At 44.6% G+C, this 18,504-nt stretch overlaps 1 protein-coding gene across 4 annotated transcripts in view; it reads left to right on the top strand.

Moving 5' to 3' along the window:
• Nucleotides 1-1,967: 1,967 nt before the first annotated feature.
• Nucleotides 1,968-18,504, top strand: part of TCP11 (t-complex 11) — a 21,330-nt gene continuing 4,793 nt past the window's right edge. Inside the window, exons 1-4 of one of the 4 annotated variants that reach the window (XM_040473264.1) lie at nucleotides 1,968-2,084; nucleotides 2,409-2,546; nucleotides 5,332-5,428; nucleotides 11,296-11,416. In XM_040473264.1, the coding sequence (XP_040329198.1) occupies nucleotides 2,423-2,546; nucleotides 5,332-5,428; nucleotides 11,296-11,416 (342 nt within the window). In that variant the 5' untranslated portion in view covers nucleotides 1,968-2,084; nucleotides 2,409-2,422. The other 3 variants (XM_040473265.1, XM_040473263.1, XM_040473261.1) reach the window with 3 other exon arrangements.

Raw genomic sequence — 18,504 nt, 5'->3', positions numbered from 1 at the left:
GAAGGTGGGTATATCTCTCACATCATCTTTCTATTCCCCTCAACTTTTAACTTTGCCTAGTTGGTTCTGATAACTATTAGTGATAAAGATCATGAAATGCTGTCCCCAGGCTGACCCTGGGAAAACGAATTCTTTCTCTCCTACCCCCATCCTTTACTCCTTTTCTGGCTTCAGTCCCCACCCCCACCCCCAGGTGCTGCCACTCTGCTGTTTCTTCCTACTGCCCCGTCCAGAGAATTTGGGTATTAAGAAGACATTTAAAGAGGCTGTGTAATATATATGCATGAACTGCCGGAGGTAATTTCAGGCATCAGCAGGGAAAGTTTTATGGCAATGCCATTTTTGTGGGCAAATGAACTGGTGTCATTCTGGAAACTTTCTCCCAGAAATAAAAATGCCCAAAAAGAAATCTGGATTTTTCTCTCTCTTTTTTTTTTTAAGAGACCCAACCTAAATATTTCCTTATGTACTAATGAAGAACCATATTTTCATTGAACTCTTTACTGAAGTTGGACAATTCCTCTCCCTTCTGAGTTTGGAGTGAAGGTCAACCTGTTTCATATTTGACATCTCTGAGGGAAATGCCAGGAAAGGTTGAGGAGGGGGTAATGGGCAGATTTAGCGTGTACTGGTTTAAGAACTCCTCAGCTGGGGCGCCTGGGTGGCGCAGTCGGTTAAGCGTCCGACTTCAGCCAGGTCACGATCTCGCGGTCCGTGAGTTCGAGCCCCGCGTCAGGCTCTGGGCTGGTGGCTCAGAGCCTGGAGCCTGTTTCCGATTCTGTGTCTCCCTCTCTCTCTGCCCCTCCCCCGTTCATGCTCTGTCTCTCTCTGTCCCAAAAATAAAAAATAAACGTTGAAAAAAAAATTTAAAAAAAAAAAAAAAAGAACTCCTCAGCTAAACAGTAACTTTACTAGGCCATTCCCTTCATATCTGCCTTGGCCTCAGAGAAGAGTGGGCTTTCTTAACCAGAAATGTTTTCAGGGGCACCTGGCTGGCTCAGTCAGTAGAGCATGCAACTCTTGATCTCAGGGGTTATGAGTTCAAGCCCTATTTAGGTGTAGAGATAAGAACGAGAGAGAGAACTGTTCTTGGGCCTTTTCATAATTTTCCCCTTCAAAATGCATGAATTGTGCAAGAAAAATCCACATTCCACACTAACAAAGCAAGGGTTATAATACCTTGATTTCTTACAGGCAATACTTTCATCTTATGTTTTATTACTTTAAATCAAGCTTTTGTTGTAAGAAACAAAGTCATTTAATAAAGAGGGGTAGGGGTGTACGGAGTGGATGCTTTCTTTTCATTTTTTTCCCCTCAAAGTGCAGGGATTGGAGGGGAGGGTGGTCGTTCCAGGTCCTCACATCACTCCAGGGGCAACAGGGCAGACCCGTAACCAACGGACTTGGAGCCAGGAGCGAGGGCCAGCCCTCCAGGTCCAGGATGAGCCCAGGCCAAGAATTCAGTGGAAGAGCCTACAATGCTGCCCAGCTCCCATGCCTCCACGGACCTGGACCTCAATAGACCTGGCCGGGAGTCTCAGTTTCCACACCTGTAGAATGGTAGCATGGCCTTGCTCTCTCAAAAAGAAACCGCCCTCCTGGGTGTGGTTCTGTTTTTCGGGCTATGAGAGCAGGCAGAAGAGAAACAAAGCACAGTGCCCCTCCCTCCCTAAGCAGTTCCAGGTGATCTTTTTCGTAGGGAGCCAGAGATGCCAGGCAGAGACCAGCCCAGCGACCACGCAGGGTCTGATGGGCTTCGTGCCCACGACGACCCAGCACGAGCCTGACCGCCTCGGCCCCAGCAAGGCGGGCGGCGGGCGGGCGGCCGACTGCGGGGTGGGCACGTGATCCCGCCCGTTGCCCCAGGAGACGGGAGGCGCTTTGTTCTCAAATCCCGGACTCTCCCACCGAGCGCCCCCGGCGTGGCGGGCGGGGGTGCGCGAGGGGTTCGACCAGTCGCTTCCGCGTCTCCGTCCTGCCCCTCCCGGCTGCCCGCCCCCCCGCCGCAGTGGTACAGCCCGGGCCCCGAGGCTGCGCGGCCGCAGCCCTGACCCCAGACCAGACGGCGGGTTGCTGGGGAGGAGGTGAGCGACGGGAGCCGGGTCGCCGAGAGCTCCCCCTGCTGCCGGAGCCTGAGAGGGCCTGCGGCGGGCGACCCGGACGAGGAGGGCCGCCCGCATCTCGGCCTGCTGCCTCCTCGTTGCGCGTCCAGAGCCCGACTTCTGGCTCCCCGCACCGCTCTTCTAGGCTCCTTTGTCCCGTCTGTCCCCCGAGAGGCCCCGAAGGTGCCCACCCTACTCTTCTGGTCTGTCCGGGTCGGGCGCGACGGGCCAGGCTTCAGCTCCCTGGTCGGCAATTGGAGAGTCCCCTTCCCCGACGCCAACGGCGCGTCATTTCTCCCAGTCCAGATTCCATCCGCAACATGCCGGACGTCGAGGAGAAAGTGCCTCTGAAGGACCCAGGCGATGCAGAGTGCGGGTCCTGCAAGCTCGAAGCCTCAGCACCGACCGGGGAAAACGAGATCGGCCCCAAGGACCACCCTCCCTGTAGGTCCCGCCCCGCCGGCCTTTCGCCGCTCGGCCGGCGCCCAGTGTGGGGCCGGCGGGGAGGAAGGGCCCACGATCCTCCTGTCGTCCTCCCGTCCCTCTTGCTTTGGGCCCCCTTCGCCTGGCCTCCCACCACCCAGTCTCTGCCCACTGGCCCTAGGCCCCCTATGACCCAAAGGTCTTCAAAGAGTTGTTGTTCCAGGAAAAAGAAGTGAGCCAGGTGTGATTACTTGAATCTGACAAGATTTGACGCCGTGTTCGTTCACAGCCGTTGTCGTTGTAGTTTGAATTTGTAAGTGGAAAATGGCGGACCCTTGGAGTAGCTTTAAAGGACCCAAGTGATCCCGGATGGGAATTGTGTTCTTTTGGCGCTTCGTTGACTCAAGAGGTTACTACTGCTTTGGGCTCCTGTGCTTGAGCTCTGTACTATAGATGTACTCTTATGTTCCTATTGGGTCACAAGGTCTCTCCCACACTTCGGTAGGTCCAGCCTCACTAGGATGCATCCTGTATTTCTCTTATGATAATCTCTAGAGAATTTAAATAGGCATCAATCCGAAGACCTGTCCACATGCAAGAGTTTAACCTGAGTTAAATTCTTGAAGATTGAAAAGGGAAAAATTAGTTGAACGCGCTGCTACTAAGTTGAATTACACTTGTTTCTCCTATAGCCACATGGGGGCGCTGCTGGCTAACAGAATGGGCCCAAAGTGGCAAATTGGGTGCGGTGGAATTTATTTAGCTATGAATCTGATATGGGGGTGGAAGCCAGTATTTTGTAAATACAGTGTAAACAAGTTTTTCAGGTGGCTGGATTTTAAAAATCTGCATTAGTTGATTTTACCTCTCATTTCTCTCTCGGCCCGCCCCTTTCCTGAGTTTTACAGCTGTTGGAGTTGCACAGCGCCACCAAACTCGTGAGCAACAGAACAGTCTTGTCAAAGTATGTTATGAACTTTGACTTGTAGTTGGAAAGTGTTTCTCTGTGTGATCTTTCAGTCCTTCAGTAAGCTGCTGTAGTTCACTCTCCCTTTGAAGATGTTCTCTTCTCATTTCGCATTAGGGGATGGTCCATTTACATATTTGACTGTGTTTTGCCATTTTGGCTGACCCTAAGGGCTTCAGAGGGGCTGCAGAAATAAAGGGAACTTCCAACCCTGCATGTAAGGTTCACTTCATCTTTATGTTTACCTAAGCAAGGGCTCAGTGGCTTTTTGGTAAATTTGCGATCACCTTTTTACCCATAAATTTTTTATTTAATTTTGAATTTTGAGATATTTCAACTTTGTTGAAAAGTAAACAGAAAGCGCAGTCCATGTCCACATTGTCAACATTCTGCCACATTGCTCTCTCTTTCTCATATATATGTATGTATTTTTTTCCTTTCTTGCTGAGAATTGGAATAATGACTACCTCTAAAAACTTCATCATGTATTTCCTAAGAATAAAGGCATCTTATGTAACCCTTTTTCTACAATAACTATCTTTCCTTTTTTCCTTTTGTTTGTTTTTTTCAATAGACTCCTGGCCCTGAGATCAAGAGTCGTGTGCTCTACCCACTGAGCCAACCAGGCGCCCCTCCTTTTTACATTTTGAATCTTCTTCCTTATGGAAAACCGGATCATTTACAAAAGTATAGTGACTAGTATCATGAACCATATTTACTCATCACCCAGCTTCAACAAAGATCAACTAACTCACGGCCAATCTTAGTTCATTTATATCTGCTCCACATCTTGGAATCGGAGACTTTGCTGGAAACAAATTATGAAGTGATGGTGAAAGAGAATGGGAAAATACGACTTAGCTGTGTGCAGCTTCGTTTCACATACAAGTGATCATTATAACTCTCATGCCTGTTATGTGAGAATGTTGTCAGCTGGGTCTGTGCTAAGACTTTAGAGCAGTGGTTCCCAACAGCTAGTGCTGGTTCGTGACAAAATTCCTAGCAATATTTAGTGAAAGAAAATAAAGATGTTGTAATGAGTTTTTTCCTAAAGCTAAATTGATTCAGTGTAAAGGACTATTCTGACAATATTCCCATTCTGGTTTTTTGTTCTTATGTTTTTTGGGTTTTTTTTGTTTGTTGTTTTTGTTTTTGTTTTTTTTTAGAGGTTATTCTGTTATGAAATGATGGCTTGGTGGTGGTAGAGTGGATTTTTTATTTGCTTAGTTGCTGGTCTCACTGTCCATACTTGGCAAAACAAAAGCTGTCCGCTGCTCAAAAGTCTTTTTTGGAAATGTGATTAGTCTGTGCAATCCTAACATCTGGGAGCTACTGCTTTATGAGACCAAATGACATTGGTGCAACTCAGTACCATCTATATGGAGATGTTAACTCTCATCAGAGGCTGGAAGAGCAGAGTAGACTCAGTCCCCTTAGATAAATGTTTATTTTTGCAAATCACAAATCATTGTTTCTTTGCTGCTTTCATAATCATTTGGCTTGTTTGTTATTTGTAAAGTAGCTTCTTTGTCCTCCCTTACCCCCACGCTGGACTATTCCGCGAGGCACTGAGGCCTAGGACAGTTGGCTACAACATGCCCGACTACAGGCACAGGGCCTGGAGTTCAGGAAACAGAAATGACTAGAATGGTTGAATGAAGTTTGTGTAAGATCAAGTTGATGAATCTAAATTTGGGGCCTACCCAGAGTGAATCTCTGAATAAAATAGAAATTTAGGCTTGTGTCCACCATAAGTTTTTGTTTTTTTTTTTAATTGAGGTAGAGTTGATGCATGAAACGTGGGTTTCAGATGTACACCATAAATTCTTTGTATCACAGGTCCAATAGACACAGTTGACAACGTTTCTAAGCTGAACAACAATACTGGAATGAATCGTGATTTCCACATGGAAGAAAAGGTTTTACCTCCAAGCAGGTACCGATTTTCTGATTTTCCCATTTTATTCATCCTGCCATAGGTTTTAGCACTAATGGCTTCTGACCAGACTTGAAGCATTTTTATTTAATAATACAGTCAGTGCTTTCTCAATAAAACTGGAGAAAATACAGTGTCTGAATATAAACCTTAAGAGGTCTCAACAATTTAAACAGAAGAGTAATTATTAGTATTAGAGAGTCAAGAAGCAAATGTTATTTAGTGAATCAACCAAAGTAATTACTATTGGAATGTTGATTTTGGGACACCCCACTAGTAATAAAATATCAATAGAGTGGATTTCAGATCTTCTTTGATGGGTGTGGAGGAAGCAGCCTGTGCTGCTGGCTGTGCTGTAGGCTGGCTATTGTGGCCATCAAATGATCCCAAAGCTTGGTAGCTAAAACCATGTTCGTGATCTCACAGTTTGCGTGGGTCAGAAATATGGGCGTGGTTTAACCGTGGGCCTCAGGCTCAAGGTCTCTCTCTCATGACGTTGCGGTCAATGTGTTGACTGCTGGCCAGAGCCCCCCTCAGTTTCTTGCCACGTGGCAGCTGGCTTCCCTCTGAGTGAGAGAATAAGGGTGTGAGAGATGGTGCCCACGACAGAACCCACAGTCTTTTGTTGCCTCATCTCAGAAGTGCCTCCTGTTGCCTCTGCTGCGTTCTGTTTGCTAGAAGGTGGGTGCTGAGCCCAGCCCACCCTCCGGACATGAGATGACACCAGTGTGAATGCCAGGAATCCTACATCTTTGGGGTCATCCTCCTGGCTGCCTACCTTATAGCTCCTTTCAATTACTCTCTTAAGTGACTGCAGATTAAACAGGCACAGATAAAATACTAGTTTTCTCATAGTGGCGTTTTCAATTGTCTTTTTGGCCGGCTCATAAATCAGTTTATTTTAGGAATCGGGATCAGAACTCTGTTGATAAATAATGCTCCCCCACCTCCATCAAGCTTCACTTTGATTGTTCGTTATATTGGCAGTGTAATAAATAAGAACCATCTGGTAAGTGTGAATTAAGTGGCTCTGCTGGTTTATTGGCAGTTGAATGGGTAAAGTCGGTGTCAGATTTTAAAACAGTTCTAATTTCCCACCAATGGATACGTGAGGGCAGCTGTGATTAGTCAGCTTCCTTAACTGGTTTTGTTATGTGGCAGCTTCAGGGAATCTGTGACTAAAGGGCCATTCTCTGTCACAGGCTGTTCCCCTCCCTCCTCTCTGTGCTCTGATTTGCCCATGGACCAGTGGGGGTCCATGCCAAGCACAGCTTCTATGGGAACAGGTTTTCACCAAAATCCATATTTCCTAGCATCTCTCTCACTGCTTAGATGTGTTTGTTGCTTGAAGGGAAGGAGAAAAGAAAGAAACTGGGAGTGAAGGTCTGCCAAAGGGGCAGTAGTGAGACAGTTGGGGGGAGGGTGGATAGAAGCGATGCCAGAGGGAGAAGTGAAATGGGAAATACTATGATTCAGAGCTGGGTTTTCACGTAAGGTAACACCAAATTCATATCAGGAAAAAGGTTGAAATAACAGTTAGAGGTCACTCATTATTGGCAATTGGCTTCCCTTGTGCATAGGATGGTGTTCGTGACAAATGCACATTCCGAAGGGAAGTCCCATGTTTGGGCATTCATTCAATAGGTGTTATATTGAGTCCTTATGTGGTAGGCAAAAATGGGGAGTGCTGGAGATAAAGATATCATTATTGATAAATAAGGTACTGTCATTGCTGTTAGGAAGCTTTTGTAGGAGCGACAGTTGAGTAACAGTAAAGACTGGTAAATTCACTCATAGTTGTGTATATAGAGTTTCATGAGAGTCCTCAGTTGCTTAAGGAGGGTCAGAGAAGATTGGCCCACAGAGGAAGACTTGAGTTGCTTATGAAGATTTGAGCTGAGTCTTAGAAGTGGAATAGATACTTTCCAGATGGTCTAGGTGTGAAAGAATGCTCCTGGCCGAGGAAACTATGTCAGAGGCAAGAATATAGTATGTTCTTTACAAGTTCCTTGGTGTGGTTGAGCACAACATACTATGAGATAAGAGGAGATGAAGTGGAAAAGGAGAAAGGAGACAGAGCAATATCCAGATGGGTCCAGGTAGTGGTTTATGTTGCTGATGAGGGAAAGCCCCTAGAGGACTTTAAATGAGCATGGCATCGTGATCAGAACTGAATTTTAGGAGTATTTTATTTTATTTTATTTTATTTTATTTTATTTTATTTTATTTTTGAGAGAGAGTGCATACATGCATATTGGGAAGGGGCAGAGTGAGAGAGAGAGAATCTTAAGCAAGCTCCTTGCCCAGAGCAGAGCCCAGCATGGGCTCCATCTGACGACTGTGAGATCATGACCTGAATTGAAATCAAGAGTCTGACGCTTAACTGACTGGGCCACCCAGGCGCCCCAAGAAGTCCTTGATTTTAGAATGAATTGGTGGAGAACAGATTAACAGGGGACAAGACTGAAGGCAGGGGGACCAGTGAATAGGCTACTGCAGTCGTCTGGGTGAGAGGTGCTGGGAGGAAGGGATGGATTTCAGACACATTTAAGATGCACAGTTTATGGAACTTGGAGATGGATTGGTTACGTAGGATGAGGAGAAAAGAGTTGAGAACAATTCTAATGCACCTTAGACCATTGGACAGATTATAGTTGGTTACCTCTGATGATTGGGAATGGTGTGTTGGGAGAGGAACTTTGACTTTTTGTTCTTTTTCATCTTTGTATTGCTGAATTTTTGTTTTACAAGAAGCATGCATGACTACTGTATTTTTCTGGGGGGGGGGATGTTTAATTCAAGAAAACCAATAGTTACTTGGCAATGACTAGGTACAGCCTCAGACTTTTCAAATGGTTCCTTTTCTTATGAGTCTAACTCTGTAGATTTAGAGACATCATTTAAATAAACTTACAGAGGAAAATTAATTCCTGTCATTCTTTTTTTAAATTAATAAACATTAAAATTTTTAATGTCTATTTATTTTTGATAGAGAGGGGGAGAGTATGAGTGGGGAAGGGGCAGAGAGGGAGACACAGAATCCGAAGCAGGCTCCAGGCTCTGAGCTGTCAGTGCAGAGCCCAATGTGGGGCTTGAACTCAAGAACCATATCATGACCTGAGCTGAAGTTGGATGCTTAACCAACTGAGCCACCCAGGTGCCCCAACACATTTTGTTAAAGTAGTTTTGTTTTGCAGAAAAATGATTGGAAGGTACAAAGTTCCCACACAGCCCCTCTTCTGCCCCATTGTTCATATCTTGTAATAGGTCACTTGTGACAATCGGTGATCTAGTATTAATACGTTGTTATTAACTCAAGTCCATAGTTTACATTAGGGTTCATTTTTTGTATTATATATTCTATGGGTTTTGAAAAGTGTGTAATGTCATGAATTCACCATTTTTGTATCATACAGAGTGATTTCACTGACCTAAAAATCTCCTGTGCTCTACTTGTTCGCCCTTTAGTCCCTGCTCCACGAATCCTTGGCAACCACTGCTCCTCTTACTGTCTCTGTTGGTTTCCAGAATGTCCTATAATTGGAATCATACAATATGTAGCCTTTTCAGATTGGCTTCTTTCATTATGTAATATGCATTTAAGATTCTTCCATGTCAGGGCACCTGGGTGGCTCAGTCAGTTGAGCGTCTGGCTCTGGCTCAGGTCGTGATCTCAACAGTTTGTGGGTTCGAGCCCTGCGTCGGGCTCTGTGCGGACAGCTCAGAGCCTGAAGCCTGCTTCAGATTCTGTGTTTCCCTCGCTCTCTGCCCCTCCCCCGCTCACGCTCTGTCTCTTTCCCTCAAAAATGAATAAATGTTAAAAAAAAAATGTAAGATTCTCCCGTGTCTTTTTGGGGCTTGGTAGCTTATTTCTCTGTAATGCTGAATAAAATCCCGTTGTCCAGTTGTACCACAGTCTGTCTGTCCACTCAGCTACAGAAGGACGTCTTGGTTGCTTCCAGGTTTTGGCAATTACGAATCAAGCTGCTATAAACCTCCCTGTGCAAGTGTTTGTGTGGACGTAAGTTTTCAACTCATTTGCTTAAATATGGAAGAGCACAGTTACTGACAGGAGTATGTTTAATTTTGTAGGAAACTGCCAAACCATCTTTTAGAGTGGCTGTACCATTTTGCACCAGGAATGCATGAGAGTTCTTAGAGTTGCTTAACATCCTCACCGGCATTTGGTGGTGTCAGCATTTGGGATTTGGGGCATTCTCATCGATGTGTATTGTTACGTCATTGTTTAATTTGCAGTTCCCTGATGAAATGATGTTGAGTATGCTCATTTTTCATATGCTCATTTGCCATCTGCATGACAACTTTGGTGAACAGACTTGAGTGTCTCTTCAGATCTTTCCCTGTCTTAAAACTGGGTTGTTCTCTTCTTGTTGGGTTTTAAGAGTTGTTTGTCTATTTTGGATACTAGTTCTTTGTCAGATACGTGTTTTGCAAAGATTGTGCTTTGTGTTTTCATTCCCTTAACAGCGTATCTCACAGAGCACAAGTTTTCCAACTTGCCAGTTTTTTTCTTTCATGGATCTTGCTTTTGGTGTTTTATCTAAAAGGTTGTTGCCAGGGGTGCCTGGGTGGCTCAGTTGGTTAAGCATTTTACTCTGGCTCAGGTCATGATCTTGCAGTTCACAAGCTCGAGCCCCACACCGGGCTCTGTGCTGACAGCTTGGAGTCTAGAGCCTGCTTCAGATTCTGTGTTTCCCTCTCTCTCTGCCCTTCCCCTACTTGTGCTCTGTCTCTCTGGCTCTCTCAAAAAAGTAAACATTAAAAAAATAAAAACAAAAATAAAAAATATAAAAGGTCATTGCCAAACCCACAATCCACCTAGATTTTCTCCTGTGTTATCTTCTGGGTTATCTACATTCTACATGTAGGCCTGTGACCCATTTGTGGAAGGTACCAGGTCTGTGTCTAGACACATTGTTTTTGCATGTGGCTGTCCAGTTGTTCCAAGGGCCACATTCTGAAAAGACTGTTCTTTCTAAATGGAGTTGCCTTTGCTTCTGGTTTTTTTTTTTTGTTTGTTTGTTTTTTGTTTTGTTTTTTAAGGGGAAGAAATGATGGATCTTTCTGGCCCTCATGACTGGCTACCTGGTAGTACCAGTGAGATTGGGAATACAGGAGGAACAGGTTTGGAGGGAAGATAGCAAATTCATGGGGCGCCTGGGTGGCTCGGTCGGTTAAACGTCGACTTTGGCTCAGGTCACAATCTCGCAGTCCATGAGTTCGAGCCCTGCATCGGGCTCTGTGCTGACAGCTTAGAACGTGGAGCCTGCCTCAGATTCTGTGTCTCCCTCTCTCTCTGCCCCTCCCCCATTCATGCTCTGTCTCTCTCTGTCTCAAAAATAAATAAACGTTAAAAAAATTAAAAAAAAAAAGATAGCAAATTCAGTTTTGGATCTGTTGATTTGGAAATACGTATATTCGAGTATTATCAAAGAAGGAAAATCCTGTTTTTCATTTTAGGACTGTAAGAAAATAAAAGATCATTTAGTTCATTGCTATATGTATACATAAATGGAAACTAAGTCACATATTATCTAGGTTAGATGCAGTGTCAGTGCTAAAGCTGGCCTGACATGTCTTCAGGATTCTTCATGTTGCAGGGCGGGGAGGGCTGCTTGGAATCATGAAGAGCCCTTCTGAGAGCTTTTACTGATGCCCTTGATGACATTCAAGTCTGGCCCCAGCTTGTCAACTTTGCTACAGTCTATACACAGTTCCTGGCCTTTCCCTGCCAGTATAATCGTCTTTTGTCATATCAAATGCTGTTTGTTTGGGGCTTAGGAGATAATGACCTTACAACAGTTTTTGGGTAGGGAAAGTAATTTGCTCCTTTAACCCTCTTACAGTTTGGAAGGCAAGGTCAAGGAGACAATGCATAATGCCTTTTGGGACCATCTTAAAGAACAATTGTCAGCTACTCCCCCAGACTTCAGTTGTGCTCTTGAACTTCTGAAAGAAATTAAAGAGGTGAGTGACAGACTTTCCATTTGTAAATGTGAATGTCCTAGACATCTCCAAGGTCATTGGAATGTCAGTGGCTAGCAGATCCTAACTGAACACCGCCCATGAATCAGTCTAATCAGTAGATGGAAATCACACAGTTTCAACAAGGGAGTTTTTTATTTACTTATTTATTTTTTTGAGAGAGAGAGAGAGGGCACAAGTGAGCGAGAGGGAGAGAGAGAAGCGGGGCTCAACTGAAGTGGGACTTCTGTTCACCTGAAGCAGGGCTTGAACTCACAAACTGTAAGATCATGACCTGAGCTGAAGTCAGATGCTTAACTGACTGAGCCAACCAGGCACCCTCAACGAGGAAGTTTTAATATAAAAATTATTATGGGGCACCTGGGTGGCTCAGTTGCTTAAGCATCCAACTCTTGATCTCAACTCAGGTCTTGATCTCAGGGTTGTGAGTTCAAGCCCCGTGTTGGGCTCCACACTGGCATGAAGCCTACTTAAAAAAAAATTATTATAACATGGAATTGGAGAAACAAGATCTTTGAACTAGTGAGAAGCAAAGAAAACTAAAGTATACTAAGATATCAGATCTAAGGAGAATATATTATGCTCCTATGGCTGTGCCAGGGGAGGCTACCAGCCTGTGGGCTGCTGACCACTGGGCACTGCAGGACCTGGGTGCTGCAGCAGGAGCCTGGTCCTGGACAGGTAGACACTTGCTCTGCAGGAACTGAGCCCCGAGAAGCCACTCAGGCTGTGGGAGCCAGCTACTGGCAAAGCCACACACACACACACACACACACACACTGCATAATGCCAAGTGAGGATTCCAGAACCAGGAAGGGAAGCTCTCGCCTTTTGCAGTGTCTTTCTAGTATGTGGTAGGCACATCCTAAGGTGTCCCCCAGTGATCCACGCCTCTGTATAATCCCCTCTCCTTGAGTGGACAGATCTGTAGCTTGCCTGTAACCAGTAGAATATGCAAGGATGATGGGATGTCTGTCCTAGAAATGCATTTCACTACGAAAGACCCCATCTTAGCAGACTGGAGAAAGTCTCTTGCAGCCTCTAAGAAGCAAACAGGTGTGTTGTGAACTGCCCATGGAGAGGGTCTCATGGCAAGGAAATGCAGGTGGCCTCTAGGATCTAAGGACAACATCCATCTAACAGCCAGTAAGAAGCTGGGGCCCTCAAGTCTACAGGTGGAAGGAGACAAATTCTTCCGGCAATTGGAATGAGCCTGGTGACAGCTTCCTCTCCAGTGCAGCTTCCAAATGGTCATGTAGGCCAGACAACCCCTTGACCGCAGCCTTGTGAGACTCTGGATGAAGGACCCAGCTAAACTGTGCCTGGGCTCCTGATCCACAGAAATTGTGAGATAAGAAATGTATGTGCTGTTTTAAGCTTCTAAATTTATGCTAATTGGTTAAGCAGCGCAGAAAACTAATAGTGCCCTCTACAGATGAGGCTTAACATTGTGCCACCGGATTAGGAAAAATATTTAAGGGACTTACTCATTTTCTCAGAGCAGAGAAAAAAATGATGGACTTGGAACTGAGAGACAATAAATTGACAAACGTTACATTCCATTCCTGTGGCCGCTCAGCTTCTACATGCACCCTTCCACACACATTGCAATTTCTGAAAAGAACTCTGTTTCTACCTATTAAGATACAGCTGTCTTACAAGTTCTCGTTCTTTCCATAAAATGAGACTCACATTCCCAACAGTTACTGTAACCATTGCTATCTGTATTGCTCCTCAAATCCAGCCACAGTCCTTCTGAATATTCCGTTACCTAAAGTCCAAATTGTAAGGTTAACTTTCAGTAACCGATCTGTTAGATAATGGAAGGAGAGAGAAGAACATGGTTAGCATATACAAATAAACCCATACTTGTAACAGGCAAAGAGAAAATCTATAGTTTTTGTTTCTGTAGTTGGTCACAAGGCTATTGTTGACCTATGGCTTCCTGCTACTGTTGATTCCATATTTCTCTTGTCCACAGCCAGAGCCTCAGCGGTTGGGTTACTTTACATGCTAGAGTGACCCAAACCTTCATCGCCAAAGAGACTGAGTCCTTAAAGCAATTTACTGTTGTTTGTATGCTGTGGTTTTCTGTTAACCTTTATTATTAGGTGTGGAAGTACCAAGAGGAACCTCAGAGAATCTTCTTGCGCTCATTGTGTAGCACCAACCTGGTTTCCTCTCCACAGCCAGGTCATTTGCTCTAGCCAGTAGAAGAACTCCTTTTTTCAGCCTATTGGTTCAGTGGTCTGAGGAGCTCAGAATAACCAGGTGCAGCCACATCTTCTGATCGCTGGAACCAATGCCAACTGAGCATCAGCAGAGCCTAAAGTTAGCAGGATGGGAAACAAAAATTCTCCAAGTAGGTTATTAGGTACGATAGTAAGAGAAACCAGTCCTACCTCTACTCCCTGATTCCTAGGACCATGTTTTCTGGCTTTGGGAAACTATACCATATGATGGTCTTTGATTCAAAGACTATATTGCATCTTATCAGACAGAACCTCTTCCTTTCAGGGTTTTGTCCCTCAACTCATGCTGTGATCGAGTCAATAAGCCATTCCAGTTTTCAGTTAAGGCCTGTTGATTCAAGCGGGGAGGTGGGTATGAACCCAGTGCTGCACTTCCTTTGCTAGAAGATGCATCCTTGATCAGATGGGGCAGGACAGTGGATAAGACATTCTATTAGTACACAGATGTTGGTGCTGATAGAAGCATTCACACCCATATCCAGAATATGTGTCTGTTCCAGTGAGGATGAATCTGTCCTCTCCTCGGTGGAAGAGGTCCAGAGAAATCATCTGCCATCAGGTGAGGTGGTTGGTTGATCCTCACTGGGGAGTGGTGCCTTATTAGGCGCTTTGTATTTTTAAGGATTTTTAAAATTGTAAACATATGTAACAAAATTTTTACCATTTTAATTTTTTTTTCTTTTTTTTTTTAAGTAGGCTCCATGTCCAACCTGGGGCTTAAATTCATGACCCTGAGATCAAGAGTTGCATGTTTTATGGACTGAGCCAGCCAGGCATCCAGCTGTCTTAATTATTTCTAAGTGTCACAATTCAGTGGCATCACGTACATTCCCAATGTTGGGCGACCATCATCCCATCCATTTCCAGAACGTTCTTATCTTCCCAAGCAGAAACTGTACCCATTAATAGTAACTCTTCATTACCTCCTTCCTGCAGAGTCTGGTATCCTCTATTTTACTTTCTGTCTCTGTGTTGACTATGCTAGGTACCTCATATAAAGAGAATCGTATGATATTTGTCCGTTTGTATGTGGCAGATTTCGCTGTAGCGTAATATTTTCAAAGTTCATCCGTGTTGTAAGCAAGTGTCAAAGTTTCATTCCTTTTTATGGCCAAATAAAATTCCATTGTCTAGATACACTACATTTTGTTCATGCATTCATCTGTTGATGGACATTTGTGTTGTTTTCACATTTTTGCTATTGCGAGTTGTACTCATTTGAACATTCATAGACAAGTTTTTGTTTGAACACCTATATTCTGCTCTTTTGGGTACATACCCAGGGATGGCCTTGCTGAATCATCTGGTAACTCTGTTTGAGAAACCACTAAACTACTTTCAATGGTGGCTATACCATTTTACATTCCCACCAGCAAGGCATGAGAGTTTCAGTTTTTCCACATTTTCCCCAGCTCTTCATTTCTTTTGTCATTATAGACATGTCTTGGTGGACATGAAGTAGGATCTCACTGGGGTTTTGATCTGTACTTCCCTGGTGGCTAGTGGTGTTAAGCATCTTTTCCTGTGCTTGTTGCCCATGTTCTGTGTCATCTTTGGAGAAATGTTGATTCAAGTCCTTTGTCCATTTTTAAATTGGGTGGGTTGTTTGTTGTTGTTATAAGAGGTCTTTACATATTCTGGATAGTAGCCCCTTGTTAGGTAAATCTTTTGCAAATACAGTCTCCCATTCTGTGGGTAGTTTTTTCACTTTCTTGATAATGTCCTTTGCACAGAAGTTTTAATTTTGGTGAAGTCCAATTTATCTGGCTTGTTCCTTTTGCCTTTGGTGTCATATCTTGCCAAATCCAGGATTATGAAGATTTATCCCTTTATTTCCTTCTAAGAATTTTAGGATTTTAGCTCTTCTGTTTATGTCTTTGATCCATTTTGAGTTGTTTTTATAAGATGTGAGGTAAGGGTCCAACTTCATTATTTTATGTGTAGCTTGCCAGTTTCCCCAGCACGATTTGTTGAAAAGACTGTCCTTTTCCTAGTGAATGGTCTTGGCATTGTTTTAAATTTTTTTTTTTCAACGTTTTATTTATTTTTGGGACAGAGAGAGACAGAGCACGAACGGGGGAGGGGCAGAGAGAGAGGGAGACACAGAATCCGAAGCAGGCTCCAGGCTCTGAGCCATCAGCCCAAAGCCCGACGCGGGGCTCGAACTCACGGACCGCGAGATCGTGACCTGGCTGAAGTCGGACGCTCAACCGACTGCGCCACCCAGGCGCCCCGGCATTGTTTTAAAAAATCATTTGGCCACATATTCAGGTTTTATTTCTGGACTCTGTTCTATTATTTTGCTCCATAAATCTGTCCTATCCCAGTATATGCTTGGTCTCCTATGGGCCATTTCATCTGATGATCGATTGCTGTGGTGCAGGCCTAATCATATGGTTAGGTAGGTCAGACAACACATGGTTCTTCCTGGGAAGCACAGGCCACCTGGCCACCGAGTGTCTTATGGTGAGGTGTTTACTTCTGCAAAAGCCCAGAGGCAAGTCAAAAACTGTTTCTCAAAAGGCAAATAGTGATTTGCAGAGAGGGCATAGACTCGCTCTAAAACTCTAGAGGTCTGTGCTGCGATGCTCTTACTGGTGCCTGCCAGAGGCTGTGTAACAGCATCCTTACCTGCCATGGACACTTTAAGTATCACTGAACCTGTAGGATCATGTGGCCCAAATGGTACTGCAGCTTGTATGACAGCCTGGACTTGGCTGCTGTAGGGACTACTCTCACTCTGGTTCCCGCTTGAAATTGGAAACCTTATGAGTGACCTTAGATGAGTGTTGCAGGAGCAAATTCACTTGTGGTATATGTTGCCTCGAAAACGTAGAAAGGCCTGCAAGTGTTATGCCTCTTTTTTCATGGTGGGTGGTTTGAGGTACCACGACTTGTCCTTCACCTTGGAGGGGTTAGCTAGACAATGTGCAGACCACCGAAGCTCTAGCAACTTTGCTAGGGTGGCAGGCTGCTGACATTTTCTGGGGATTATCTGCCATCCTGTAGTTTGCACGTCTTCCTGAGGCATCTAAAGTCCTTGCTGCTTCCTGCGCCACAGATCCAACAGGTCTGTGGCCTTTTGAGTTCACACGTCACCTGTGCTACCAGTTTGGTATCTGTTAGGGTCCAATCAGAAGAAAGGACCCAGAAAGTAATGTGAACCGAGAGAAACCACAGTACCGCAGGAACATGCTGTGGAGGCGCCCGCCAGAGCCAAGAAGGCAGGCCTCTTCCTCCTTTGGGCTCTCTCTGGCTCCCTCTGCAAACAAGACTTACCATTAGGCTAGCCGGCCGGCAAAGTAAAAATACTTCAAGGGCCTGGCTCTGTTTTCCCAAAGTAGGCCCTGGAGGGTACACTTGGCACTGAGAACCTCCAGCCGGTAACTGGCATAGTTTACCATTTACGTGTTTTTTGGGTTTTTTTAGTGTTTACTTTTGAGAAAGAGTGTGCGCGGGGGCGGGGCAGAGAGAGGGGGACAGAAGATCAGAAGCAGACTCCACACGGACAGCAGAGAGCCCCAGGTGGGGCTCGAACTCACGAACTGTGAGATCATGACTTGAGGCAACGTCGGCCGCTCAACCAACTGAGCCACCCAGGTGCCCTGACCATTTGGATAGTGTGGACAGACTTGTATTTAAGACGAGTCCGAACAGGTGGGAAACGTGGTACCACACAGTACTCCTCTCAGTTACACAGGTATGCGTTGAACCTCACCCTCACCCCCACCATGTTCTCTGTGTTACAGAGGTACAGGGATGAACAGAGTCTCTTTTCACAGGGAACTTACATTTTGGAGTTAATAGGCTATTTCCAGTGCCCCTTAACTGTTCCTTGGCCTATTTCTTCCTTGCCCTTTGAAGTAAAATAATCTAAAAAATGTCTGCTTTTTATTTTTTATTTTAATACGAAATTTATTGTCAAATTGGTTTCCATACAACACCCAGTGCTCATCCCAACAGATGCCCTCCTCAATGCCCATCACCCACTTTCCCCTCCCTCCCACCCCCCATCAACCCTCAGTTTATTCTCAGTTTTCAAGAGTCTCTTATGATTTGCCCCCTTCCTTCTCTATAACTTTTTTTCCCCCTTCCCCTCCCCCATGGTCTTCTGTTAAGTTTCTCAGGATCCACATAAGAGTGAAAACATATGGTATCTGTCTTTCTCTGTATGACTTATTTCACTTAGCATAACACTCTCCAGTTCCATCCACGTTGCTACAAAAGGCCAGATTTCATTCTTTCTCATTGCCAAGTAGTATGCCATTGTATATATAAACCACATCTTCTTTATCCATTCGTCAGTTGATGGACATTTAGGCTCTTTCCATAATTTGGCTATTGTTGAAAGTGCTGCTATAAACATTGGGGTACAAGTGCCCCTACGCATCAGCACTCCTGTATCCCTTGGGTAAATACCTAGCAGTGCTGTTGCCGGGTCATAGGGTAGATCTATTTTTAATTTTTTTGAGGAACCTCCACCCTGTTTTCCAGAGCGGCTGCGCCTGTTTGCGTTCCCACCAACAGTGCAAGAGGGTTCCTGTTTCTCCACATTCTTGCCAGCATCTATAGTCTCCTGATTTGTTCATTTTAGGAGTGTCTGCATTTTAAAATTAAGAGTACCTCATCACTGTGTGATGTGTGTATTTTATATTTGTTGTTCTTTGTGTTTCTTTTTACCACACTCCTTGATTTTACTGGTCTCTTTATCTCATTCTGCCTAGAAAACGATGCACTGTTGCTATATCGATCCCCTAAAGCCTTGAACTCTTTTTTTTTTTTTTAAAGTCTCTGAAGACTATTTCTTTTTTTTTTTTT

Source organism: Herpailurus yagouaroundi, unplaced genomic scaffold (genome assembly GCF_014898765.1).
Source record: "Herpailurus yagouaroundi ecotype Mexico unplaced genomic scaffold, PumYag 139, whole genome shotgun sequence".
In the NCBI taxonomy this organism is placed as follows: domain Eukaryota; kingdom Metazoa; phylum Chordata; class Mammalia; order Carnivora; family Felidae; genus Herpailurus; species Herpailurus yagouaroundi.
Note: the sequence above shows the minus strand (reverse complement) of the source record. Positions and strands in the feature narration are given on the sequence as shown.